General features: G+C 41.8%; 1 protein-coding gene across 1 annotated transcript in view; it reads right to left on the bottom strand.

Annotated features, from left to right (window-relative positions):
* Positions 1–314: 314 nt before the first annotated feature.
* Positions 315–12,558, bottom strand: part of LOC109431761 (FERM, ARHGEF and pleckstrin domain-containing protein 2-like) — a 201,926-nt gene continuing 189,682 nt past the window's right edge. Inside the window, exons 11-15 of the mRNA XM_062861298.1 lie at positions 12,087–12,281; positions 5,275–5,974; positions 5,056–5,210; positions 4,725–4,984; positions 315–1,252 (exon numbers count right to left, since the gene is read on the bottom strand). Of these exons, the coding sequence (XP_062717282.1) occupies positions 1,123–1,252; positions 4,725–4,984; positions 5,056–5,210; positions 5,275–5,974; positions 12,087–12,281 (1,440 nt within the window). The 3' untranslated portion in view covers positions 315–1,122. The remainder of the gene's footprint in view (positions 1,253–4,724; positions 4,985–5,055; positions 5,211–5,274; positions 5,975–12,086; positions 12,282–12,558) is intronic.

The following is a 12,558-nucleotide window of genomic DNA, read 5'->3' as shown; positions in this document are numbered from 1 at the left end:
AATGGATTTGGCTGAAATTTTGACCAGTTACTTCTTTTAGGATATCAATCAAAATATGGGGGTGGACTTGAGAATCAAAGAATATTTTTGAAAAGGTGGATAGGCCTAATGTACAGTAGAGGCCACCCCGGCCTTAGCCTGATCGGTAAGATAAGAAGACCCAGAGGCTCATGGAGGCACTGCCTAAGAAATTTCCGCCCTTTTGCGCCACCATGAGTGCTTAGGACCGAAATTAGTAATGTTCTTTTAGCAAATTCTTACTACCCAAATTCATGGCTTTCTCATATTTTCTAGGCAAACGCCAACTCACAGAACATTTTTTTGTTGCTTTTAATTGAAATAGATCTAAAAAAGACTTTTGTTTTATTCATAAAATAATGAAATTTTTCTGCCACAATATGCTTTGCGTTACAGCTGTAATAATTTTCGAACAAAATGGAAAGGATAGCGAAATAGTTCGCCGTAGAATTTTTAAATAGATATCATATACGTATTAATGTGTGTGTGTGTGTGTATAAATAATCTTCCTAGGTTTCATTCGATTGGCATTTTTGTTTGCTAACACGTATTACAACTTTTTTTTTCTTTCAATAAGCTACTGAGTTCAGTAGGTAATAGCCACGTGTGTGTCGTTAAGGCTACTACGATTGCATTTCGCTGCCACCACCACCATAGCAACAGTGCAGTGTGGCACAGAAATCTCGTTCCCACTCTCAAGATGGTTCTGATTGGCTTCCGACACGCGTTTTTCATTTGCTCCGCAGCCGATTAGATCAGCTACTGGAGTGATTGCGACCGTTCGATTTCCTTTTCGTACTTTGTGACCTAAAGGCTTTCTTTAAGAAAGCCAGATATACTATACTTCTACCTTTGAATTGCCTTCATGTAAAATATTCTAAGAGCTGCTTTCTCCCGCTCAATACTCGCCAACTTGCTGCTGCTCCCGTAATTGCAACATAGTAAACTAATTAAAAATTACGTTACCCACTGATTGACTCGATCGCGCTGTGATTGGACTTTCCTGTCCTCTATTTTTCTTCACACCTGAAGACTGGATTATGCTGTGATTTGATGCTGTGATGAGGGTGCTTCACTGAGGAAAATAGGGTTCGATGTGGCCTACTATTCGGTGGGAGTTGTTGCTGTGCTACCGTTGCCATTGTTATTATTGCTAGTGGTGTGATGATTGCCTGCCCCTGTGGATAGTTTGAGGTCTTGCATCTGAGTTGCACTCCGGAGCACTTCCAACCATCTGCAGATAATAGTAAATATATAATCAGAACAGAATTATAAAACGATATGTTTCCAGAATATTTTTAATATGCTGACTACAAGTAGAACCATTATGAAATATTTCTGGAATTCTACAGACATGTTTCCACAATGCGTCTTGAGCGCCTCGCGAATACTTCAAAATCGTTCTTAAATCTGCGGGCATTATTCGTGAACCCACCTGGATAGTTTTTAGAATTCTTTCGAAATGAATTTTTGAAGGATCTCCTGGAGAAATGTCGAAAAAACTCGTGGAGGAATGATTATAACAGTTTCTGAGGGAATTTCTAAGTAAATTCCTGGGGGAACTGCTAGAGGGATTCTCGAAAGAATCCCTGGAAAATGTTTAGGCAACTTCTTGGAGAAATTGCCATTTGTAAAGACAAATGTCGAAAGGGGTTTGGTGAAATACCTGAAGGAATACCAGGATAAGTCCAAATATAATTGGAGGAAACCCTTGAGGCATTTTATGGAGAATTGTTGAAGGATGCCCTTGACAATATTCAGAAGAATCCTTAAAGGACTAAACCGATGGATAACCAAGAATATCTTGGGAGAAAAACAAATAATCTCATGATATATTCCTGAAAGAATCGCAGGACGAATTTCTGGAGGAATTCCTTTGCATGAGTTGCGATTCTTGAAGGAACTCAAGGATTGATTCCTGAACAAATCCGTGGATAAATTTCTAAGAGAGTTCATGGAGAAAATTATGAAATAATTCCTGGATGACATGAAAAATTCCAATACAAATCGTTGGAGAAATTCCTCTAGAAATCCTTGAAGAGGTTCAAAAAAAAAATCTTCAGGTATTCCTGGAGGCATTCCTGGAGAAATTCTTGGGTACATCCCTGGAAAAAAGATGAAAGGGTATCTGAAATATCTGAACGAATTCCTGAATACATTTCTGAAGAGATCGCAAGAGCAATTTCTGAAAGAATCAATAGAGGAATTCTCGGAACAATCCCTGAAGAAACTCTTTGAAAAATCCCTGGAGTAGTTTCTCGAGGAATACATGGGGGAATTCCTGGATTTTTCTGGAGCATTTGCTGGAGGAATCCCTTCAGGATTCCCTGGAAGAGCTCCTGGAGAAATTCTTGAAGAAATCCCTAGAGGAATTCCTAAAGGAAACCTGGAGGTATTCCTGAAGGAAATCATAGAGAAATCTCTATAAGATTTCCTGGAAGAACCTCTGGAGAAATGACTGGAGAGATTCCTGGAGAAAAGCCTGAGGGAATTCTTGAAGGAATGCCTGAAAGAATGCTTGGAGGAATTCCTGGAGGAGCTTGGAGGAATCTCAAGGAAAATCCTTGGATGAATTTCTAGAGGAATTCTTGGAGAAATCCCAAGAGGAGAAATTCTTGGGTGAATTCCTGAAAGAATTTCTGAAGGCATCCCTGGAGAAATTTCTGGAGGAATTGCTGTAGAAGTTTTTGAAGTAACTACATGAGGAATTCTGAAGAAATTCTTTAAGAAATTCTTGGAGGAATTCCAGGAGAAATTCCTCAATGAATTCTTGGAGGAATTCCTGAAGAAGTCCCTGGAGGCATTCTTGGATAAAACCCTGGAAGGAACTCCTAAAGAAATTCCGCTGAAGGAATTTTGAAGAAATTCCTGGGTTACTTCCTAGAAAAATTCTTGGTGGAATGATTGGAGGAATATCTGAACAAATTCCTGACGGAATTTCAGAAGTAATTCTGGAGGAAACCTTGAAGGAATTCCTGGTGAAATCCTTGAAGGAACTCCTGTACGTACTCCTGGAGAAATCCCCTGAGGAATCCCTAGAGGGTTCCCTAGAGTAATTCCTAGAGGAGTCTCTGAGAAAATGCCTGTAGCCTGGAGGCCGTTTTTCCTTCCCTTCTCCGTCAGGTAAATGATGGATAGGCTCGTGTTCATGACTATGGCACAAATTTCCCAAATGGAGGAGAATGTGCCTCTGGAGCCGATCTACTGAGCCTGGAGGATCTCTGGCGAAACTCCTAGATAAATTCCTGGAGGAATTCCTGGAAAAATCTCTGGCGGAAATCCTGGAAGTATTCCTAAAGAATCGTTCAGGGCGACTGGAAGCGATTGGCCCAGGACCGAGGCCAGTGGAGGCGGATACTTCATTCGGCGTAGACTCACCGCTACGAGTTGTAGCCCATCAAGTATCAAGTATATATTCCTAAAGATATGCCTCCAGGAATGTCTGAAGGAACCTCTGGAGGAATCCCTGTAGCAATTTCTGGAGAAAATCTTGAAGAAATCCCCATAAGAATTCCTGGAGAAATAATTGGAGAGATTCCTGGAGGAATTCTTGGAGAAATCCCTGGAGGAGAAATTCTTGAGTGGATTTCTGGAGGAATCCCTGAAAAAAATCATGGAGAAATTCTTGACTTTCTGGAAAATTTCTAGAAGGAATTCCTGAAGAAATTATTGGAGGAATCCCTGGAGAAATTCTTGAAGGAATTCCTGGAGGAGTCCCTGGAGGCATTCCTGGAAGAAATCCTGGAGGAGTTCCTGAAGAAACTCCTGGAGAACTGCTGTAGAAATTTTTGAAAAGGAATTTGAGGAGGCATTCCTGGAGTAATTCCTAGAAAATTTCTAAGTGGAATCCCTGGAGGAATTTTTGGACAAATTACTGTCGGACTTCCAGCAGAAACTCTAGGGGAATCCCTGAAGAAATTCCTAGAGGGACTGCTGGAGAAATTTCTAGAGGAATCCTTAAAGGATCCTCTAGAGTAATTCCTAGAGGAATCTCTAAAGGTATGTCTGGACGACTTCCGGGAAAAAAATTCTGGAGACATGCCTGTAGGAATTCCTGGAGGTTTCTAAAGGAATTCCTTGAGGAATATACAGTGACCTCACACCGATGAATCACCTTAATTTTTGTACACTAATTATGAATCACCATGTTGATCAAATGGAGTGATCCATAAACTGTGGTCATTTTTGCCGATTCATAAATTGTGGGGTCACTGTATAGGGAAATTCCTGGAGCAATCCCTGGGGCAATTCCTGGTAGAATCCTTGGATCAATTACTGGAGGAATTCCTGGGGGAATCTCAAGAGGAACTTCTGAAAGATCTCTAGAGGAATTCCTGAAATAATGTTTAGAGTAACTCCTTGCGGAATCTTTAGAGGTATTCCTGTAGGAATCTCTGCAGAAATTTCCGGAGGAGTTACTAGAGGATCTCTAGGTATTTTCAAAGGAATCCCTGGAGGATTTCCTGGAGAGGAAATCTTGAGGGAATCCCTGGAGCAATTCTTGAAGGAATACCTGGAGGATTCCCTGAGGATTCAGAAAGCATTTCAGATACATTCTTGCTAGAATGTTTAGTATTTTGAATTGACTTCGAAAGTTTCCAAAATACTTACGGAATGCTTCCAAAGTCCTTTCAATTGTTATTGCCAAATACTTAAATTGATTCGCATTGGTTGCAGTTATCCAACAACGATTCTACAAAACTTACCGCTGGTAGGTGTGTTCGCTTTCCGCCCGGAAAAAGTACGTATGGTTCTTGAAGGACAGCTTGAAGACGTATTCCTTCTGCACGGCATCCTGTACGCCCGGTGGCCCCACCGTGTAGCCCAGCAGCGGTAAACTGGCCAGTGCGGCATCGTCCGAGTAGCTCTTGTAGAAGTACAGACAGAACGAGGTCAGCACTACCCACAGCTTCTGCCAGCCGGAGCTGTTTTTGAACTTGCGCAGCAGGTAGCCGGAGATTTGATTCTGTGAAAATGAAGAACAAGGAACATTATTGGTGGGTGTCTAAAGTGTTGAGGTGAGATGCAATTACGAACCTGTCCTGCTCGGAGATGATCCTCCAGGCAGATGGTAACGCCCCGGTGCCAACACACGTGCAGCGCTGTGTTATTCCTAGAGGATGGTGGCTTCGCCGGAGGATTTAGCAGGGAGTTGTTCAGTCCACAGGTTTCTAGGTTTTCTTCGGATGATGCTGAGTAGAATAGAAGAAGAAACAATTCATCATACGTTCGCCGTTAAATGCCGTTACTACTTACTGCAATACTTGACCGAAACCATCGGCAGCTGGGTGTTCGGTTTCTGCCGTACGGCCGCTGCCGCTTTGGTCAACTCCTGCAGCCACAGGGTCTTCTCGGCGGTCGTCCCAGCCGACACCGTGATGGCTCGCTGTCCTCCGAATATCACAAACGCATTGTGCTCGGCGTTCTCCGTCAGAAGTGCCCGCACCGGAACGTGCCCCAGCACCTTGAAGGTTTGCGTGACGGGCGATTTGAACGCGAACAGCAGAATGTCCGAGAAGAGGAAGAACATTCGCTGCTGCAGACCCCGTTTGGAATGTTTCAGCAGACAGCCCTGGCGAATGAGCTTCCGGTCGGTTTGTACCAGGGTGTCGAACCCGTCCAGGTCCCGCTGGATCTCGCACAGAAGGGTATAGTTTTCGGACGAGGCCAGCTCGTTGCGTACCACTTCGGTGGTCCGGGTCAGCATCATAAGCGTTCCGTGACAGTCGGTGTAGTCGAAGTGGTCTTCCCCGTAGTGCTCCAACAGTAACTCCAGAAGCAGCTGATAATGGAGAAGCCGGTGCAGGGGTTTCAGCACAAAGTAGCATATCGGGAGGTAGCACACTTTCTGCAGTTCGAAGTCTCGGTACGTTTGCTGGAAGCGTTCGTCGTTCTCGTAGAGATCGTTTAGCCGTTGCAGAATCTCCCGGTGGCTTTCCACGTACTCGTCGTAGATCTGGAATGATGGTTGTAATCAAAATATAACGCAATGCCAACGATAGCTATCCATGGATGTGTTATTGAATTATATCTAGATATAAATAATATCACTAACTTTCACATACTTTTAGAAAGTCTTTATAGCATGAAAGATAGAAAACTCATCGCTAGGCTTTAGGTAAAAAGGAAATATTAACGTAAATGATGGTTCTTCTTCGTGCTCGGAAATCCTTCAAGGATCTCTACTGATAATACTCTACAGATCATTGTGAATGAATTTCTATCATCTTTTTCTGAGTTTTCCCAAAATTCCCTCTTGAAATTTTCAAGGGATTCATTCCGAATTGCTGGAAAACATTATGGAAACAGTTTCAAACCAACATTCTTGTAGAAAATTTGAATTGAATTGTTATGTAAATCATGGATGGATTATTTGAAGAATACCATTCAAAAAATTAAGTTGAAACATTTAAAATTATTCATCTGAAATATTTCCACAATCTATCTTTAAACATCAATACTGATTTCAGCAAGTGCCACCATTTAAACGTTTCCTAAGTCAGCATTACGAGGTTTCTTCAGCTTAAGACCCAAAAGAATTTGCCTATTACCGGTGGACTAGCTGAAGAACGTCTTGAGGGAGTTCCGGTGATAAAAATCTTGAGAAATTTCAATATCGACCGCCTGGAATTGTCCCAGTGGTTGATGTGGTTGTTTTTTTTTTTTTTTTTTTTTTTTTTTTTTTTTTTTTATTTTTTTTTTTTTTTATTTTTTTTTTATCTTTATTAGAGAGACTTTCAGCCCTTGGCTGGTTCGTCTCTATTTTTTATTTAATTTACATTAATTACATATTATTTACTTTTTTCTGTTACTGGTCTTACTTCTAGTTAACATCGGTAAATTGACAATTGAATTATCCAATATTTCTTCGATCTCATTCAAACTTTCATTAGATTCTTCATTCTGGGAGCACTGGTTTTTAATCTTCCTTTTTGGAGTGTTTTCTTTTCTGTCCGCTGACAGCCGTCGCTTGTTAGCTACATGTGTTTCGGCAGACTCACTGTCCGTAGTTTCAGCTTCACTATTGTTTGAGCTCTGATCGTCGTCGTCACGTTCTGGTTGCAGGTCGTCTTTCTTCTTGCCATCTCGCACCGATTGTTTTAGGGGATCAATGTTGTTTTGATTTGGACCTCGAGTTTGCTTCGGATTACCCAGCGGAGGAAAGTCAGTTGCGGTGAACAATGCTGTTGTGCTTGCTGAGGCACGTGGTGCTACGTTATTGTCGCTTTGTGGATGAGTCTTCTTCGTCTTGGGTTGATTTTGGTATGTGACTAGTGTGGTGTCACCGTCAATGGTTAGATATGAAGGAATTGGTTGATTGAGCTGCATCCTTACCACTCTAACTCCGTTGAGAAGCCCGGGGAAGTAATGTTTCCACCTTTCCCTGCTGATGGATATAATAGTTCCAAATTGTCGTAAGTGTTCAGCTATTACCGCTGACGGTGTTCTGGGCGGCAGATCATGAACACGTACATTGATTGCGCCATCCTCCACGTACACTGGAACTTTGTACGTACTTTCGCCACATTTTACAGTGTGCTGTAAGTGGTGGGCATTCTGATATTGTTTGGCTGTGTCCATATCGATCATCTCGATATAAACACAATTATGCACATTGTTAAACTGGATATTTGTCGCATGATCAATGTCCAAGTTTAATTCTTCACAGACGAATTTGTGTATAACTGAAATCTCGAGATGTTTGGGTAAAACACTAAAATCGATAACCAAAGTGTTCTCCCTTTTGGCACCCATGGTATCGCGAATAGTATTTCGATAGCAGCGAAGAGAAGCGCGTCCGAATCGTACAAGCTGTAGCTGTCAACTGATGTGGTTGTTATTCAGCGGTTTCCGTTGAGGTATTTTTTTTTTTCTAGAATTCTCAACCGCGAAGAGCGGGTTCTTCTGTTCTGAGGGCTTGTTCATGTATTTCTTTAGGTATTCTCCCTGGAGGATTATTATGTAAAGATTCTTTCAAGAATTTCTCACTGGGTTCTCCCAGGTATTACTAGAGATTCTCCATCTCCACTTTGTTTCAACCATTTTTTTTTCACTGATTCCTGTTAAGATTTTTTTCAGGTGTTCCTTTGCCTAGGATGCCCTTTAAATAAAGCTTTTCCAAGGTCTCTCGAGAAATGTATCCAGGAATTCAGTCGCGTTTGTTTTGTTGGGCTGCAAAACGGTGAGCCGATAAGCTGGAGCGTCCAACATAGCTTTGAGCCCCACAAGTCCCTACCTAATGCTTTCACGGGTCAATCGATAACAAAGACTGCCAGCTAAGAGTTCTGTGCAGAACTAGTAGTGCCGCCTGGGCACCGTTGTCCTTCTGACTTCAGCTAGATTGAGGAGGTACGGCACAAACTGCGCCAGTTTTGGCATCCAGCGGCTGAATAAGAAATGTTGTATTGCGTCAGCTATATCTAAGGTCAGCCCTACCCACGTGATGTAGGCTGCGCGACCCCGGTAAGGTAGCCTGTCGAAGCCTTATTTATACCACCACGAAAAACTTCAGGACCTGGACGAATAAGCCATAGACTTCAAAGTTCAAAGTTAAGCTGGAAGAGCGAATAAGTGAGATCAACGAGAGCGATAACCTCAATATTCTGTGAGAGTCTATCCACTGAATGATGAGTACAGCAGCGCGACAGGTGATATGCACTGTTCAAAGACGACCTAGGAACGAACGGGTGGTTCGACGAGAAGTGTCATCATGAAGGAAATGTGATTGCTCAGGCGCAAGAAAGTATGAAGCAGAATGGTATGCGGTGGTTTTACGAAAATGTAAATGGTACGCGGAGAAAAACAGTGCCTTCTCCCGTCATGTCCAACGACCGTGATGAAAACTTGCTGACAGACAAAACAATAGTGGCTGCCAGGTGAAGAGACCACTTCGAGAAATTGATGAACGGTGGGAATAAAAGAGCTAAAGACAGAATTCGAATCGACGACAACGGACATGCTTTGGAACCTTCAACGCTATACGAAGTCAAGACAAACATTAGAGGGCTGAAGAACAACAGTAGTGAGTAGCTGTATGCAGCTGTAGTGGAAGAACTGCCTGCTAGTTTGTTGGATGGTCTCGTTTGCACTCTATATAAAAAAAAAAGGAATCGACGGGAGTGCGTGAATTACAGAAGAATAACACTTTTCAATTCAGCGTAAAAACATTTTGTACGGAATTCTGCTTAACAGGAAGAGGTTGATTGAGGAGTCCTACGTCGGCGAATATCAGGCGGGTTTTCGTGAAGGCCGATCAACGGCGGATCAGATGTTCAGTGCTAACCCTACGGCAGATTCTAGATGAATTTCGGAAGTACAACTTGCAGAACCATCATCTGTTTGTTGATTTCAAAGCGACGTAAGATTTAGTGAAGAGAAACGAGATATGGCAGATTATGATCGACCATGGATTTCCCGCGAAGTTGATTAGACTGATTCGTGCGACACTTGACGGATTAAAATTAAGAATGCGGATTGCGGATAAAGTTTCGTAACCTTAGACGAACTGAAGCAGGGCGATGCTCTTTCGAACCTTGTTCACCATAGCAATGGAGGAAGGCGATAAGGACAGCTGGTGTGCAAAGGAGCGGAACCATTGCCAGGCGATCGCATATGCTCCTGGGCTTTGCGGACGATATCGACATCACCGGAATCGGCCGTCGGGCCGTGGAAGAGGTAGACCACATGGATTGGAGTTACGATTAACATCACAAAAACGAAGTACAAGGTTGCTGGTGGTCAACATCGGTTCGACTGTGGTAGTGGTGACGAAGTGGTACTAGGAGGTTATCTACGAATTATACCAAGTATACAAAGAGATGGATATATGAAGCGAATAAACTATGGCAGGCTGCGGTGGGCTGGCCACGTAGCTCGTATGCCTAAGGTTCTATAAGTCAAAACCATATTCTGCAGAGAACCAGAAAGGGGCCGTCGGCTTTGTGGTAGGCCGCGCACATGTTAGCTTTTTGAGGAGGATCTAAGGACTCTAAACGTGAGGAGTTTCTGGAGGAATCTTTGGATAAAATCTTTGGAAGAATTCCTGAAATAACAACCGAAGGAATTTCTGCAAGAATTCCAGGAAGATTGCCTGAAAGGATCCCAGCAAAACAGCCAGAAGAAAGCTCTACAAGAATCCCTAGAATTTGTATCACAGTTATAATATCTGGAGGAGTCCAAGAAAGAATAGGTGGAAGATCCGCAGGAAGATTTGCTTGAGGAATACCAGTTGAGTTGGAATTTCAGGAGGAAGCTCACGAGGACCTCTAGAAGGAATCCCATGAAAAATTATTGGAGGAATCATTTGATAAAATCTCTGAGAGAATTCTTAGAGGAATCACCGGAGGAACTTTTGGAAGAATGTCCGAAATATTGCTATGAGTAATCCTAACAAAAATTTCTCAACAAATCCCACGAGAAATCTCTAGAGAAATCCTTAGAAGAACTCCTGAAGGTACAACAGTGAGATTTTCCGGAGAAGTCCCAGAAGGAATCGCTAGTAAAACCACAGTTGCAATTGTTTGAGGGATCTCAGCTGGAATTCCTGGATAAAATCTCTTTAGATGTTTTTGGAGACGTATCACCGGAACTTCTGAATTAATCCACGGAAGATTGTCTTGAATGGTCCCATCAAGAGTTTTTGAAGGATCTTCTGAAGAAATTCTAGTAGGAATCGCTGCAAGAATCTCTACAGGAATTATTAGAAAAACCCCATCAAGCCCGGCATGGAATTCTTAGAGAAGAATCGGTAGAGGTATTCTGGAGGAATCTATGGAGGAGTCCTTGATGGAATCGCAGGAGGCATTTCCGGAAGAATCTCAGGAAAATGTTCCGAATGTATTGCAGTAAGTTGGTATGCCAGGAGAAATCCCTTGAGAAGTCCTAATAATTATTGCTTGAGTTATCCCAGCTGGATTTCATAGAGTACGGCCAACAGGAAGTATCCAAAAAAAGATTGTCTAGAATAATTCCACCAAGAATTCCTGAAGGAATCGCAGTAGACGTTTCTTGAGGAATCCATAGAAGAATTCCGAGAAATATCATAGTAAGAATTTCTAGATAAATCCTAGGAGGGATTTCTGAATGAATCATTGAAGAAAAATCGGGAGAAATTCATAAAGGAATGCCTAGAAAAGTCCCTAAGATAATTGATAGAGGTATTCCTAGAGGATTTTTTATGAGTCCCTGAAAGAATCGCAGGAGTTATTGTTTCGAATAACGCAAAAACAGCTCAGAATCATGTGCCTTGAAAAACCATGATATTTGAGGTGTCGCTTGACGCAAATAACATTCGAAAAATAGACCCCGGAACCACCGGAACCGGTTTCCGGGAAATCCGTATTTCGAGTTCAAAATGGTCTGAAGTATTTCAAACAACATAAAACTAACACAGAATGGTGTATTTCGAAAACCGCAAGGCTTTGAATTGCCGCATGACAGTTGAGTATTGAACCAGTCTCAAAACTTGGTTCCGAAATTGGTCCGGAAAATCGATAAACCGTTTCTACTTCCACTAAAGCCAGAGGTAATGAAGATGTAATGAAATCCTAGAATTTTTTTTTTGAAAGAATCACAGGACGAATTTCTGGGTGAACTTTTGGAGGAATATCAGAAGGAAATTCTGGATGGATATCAGAAAATAATATTTAAAAAAATTGTTAAAAATCTTAACAAAACCTTGGAGAAACTCATGGAGATATTTCAGAAGTATCCTTTTGGTGAATCTCTAAAACAAAAAGCAACTTATGAAGGGATTTCAAGAGGATCGTTTGGATAAAACACAGAATAAATTTCTTAATGCATTCCGATTTTTTAAGGAACTCCTGAAAGGATCCCCAAGACAGAAGCTAAAAAGAGACATCTGAGACATCTCAGAAGGAACTTCTGGAGAAATCCCAGGGGACAACTGTTTCTACAAAAACTTCTCATTGAATCTCATTGATAATTACAAGTTTATCGAAAAATCTTTTCTACGGGAACTGGTACAATTGACCCTTCTATCCAGTTTAATTTAGCACGGCTAAAAAGTATTTCATGAATAAGAAAGCGATTTTATGCATTACACTCACCGGCAGCACGACCATATTCTTCAGCATAACGTCCCCTATTCTGTGGGTCTCGTGACCGCCACGTCCCTCCCACAGCAATATCCGATGCTCGAGATCCCGCAGAAAGACGCTGTGATGTTCGAGCATTGAATCGAAGTACTGGAACAACGGTTGCAAATTCTCCACGTCCTCCGGTGTCAGTTCCTCTCGGAACCACTGAAATATAAAGATCATGTTATTACAAGAACAACTGTGAACAGTGGCTGATTTCGTCATTTTAGCGCGCTTAATTAATAACTTTTTAACTATGACGTTTAGTGTTATGGTGTCTTCGAGAAAGTTTTTCGCTATAATAAGGAGGTTCTTTTGAACTATTGTTAAAAATTATCAATCCCCCTAAAAGTGAGATAGAAAATTTATTTTTTGCATTTTTTCAAGATACACGCTTGGTGTCTTCACAAAAGTTGTAGAAAATGTTATTTGGAGCAACTTT

This window comes from Aedes albopictus, chromosome 3 (genome assembly GCF_035046485.1).
Source record: "Aedes albopictus strain Foshan chromosome 3, AalbF5, whole genome shotgun sequence".
In the NCBI taxonomy this organism is placed as follows: Eukaryota; Metazoa; Arthropoda; class Insecta; order Diptera; family Culicidae; genus Aedes; species Aedes albopictus.
Note: the sequence above shows the minus strand (reverse complement) of the source record. Positions and strands in the feature narration are given on the sequence as shown.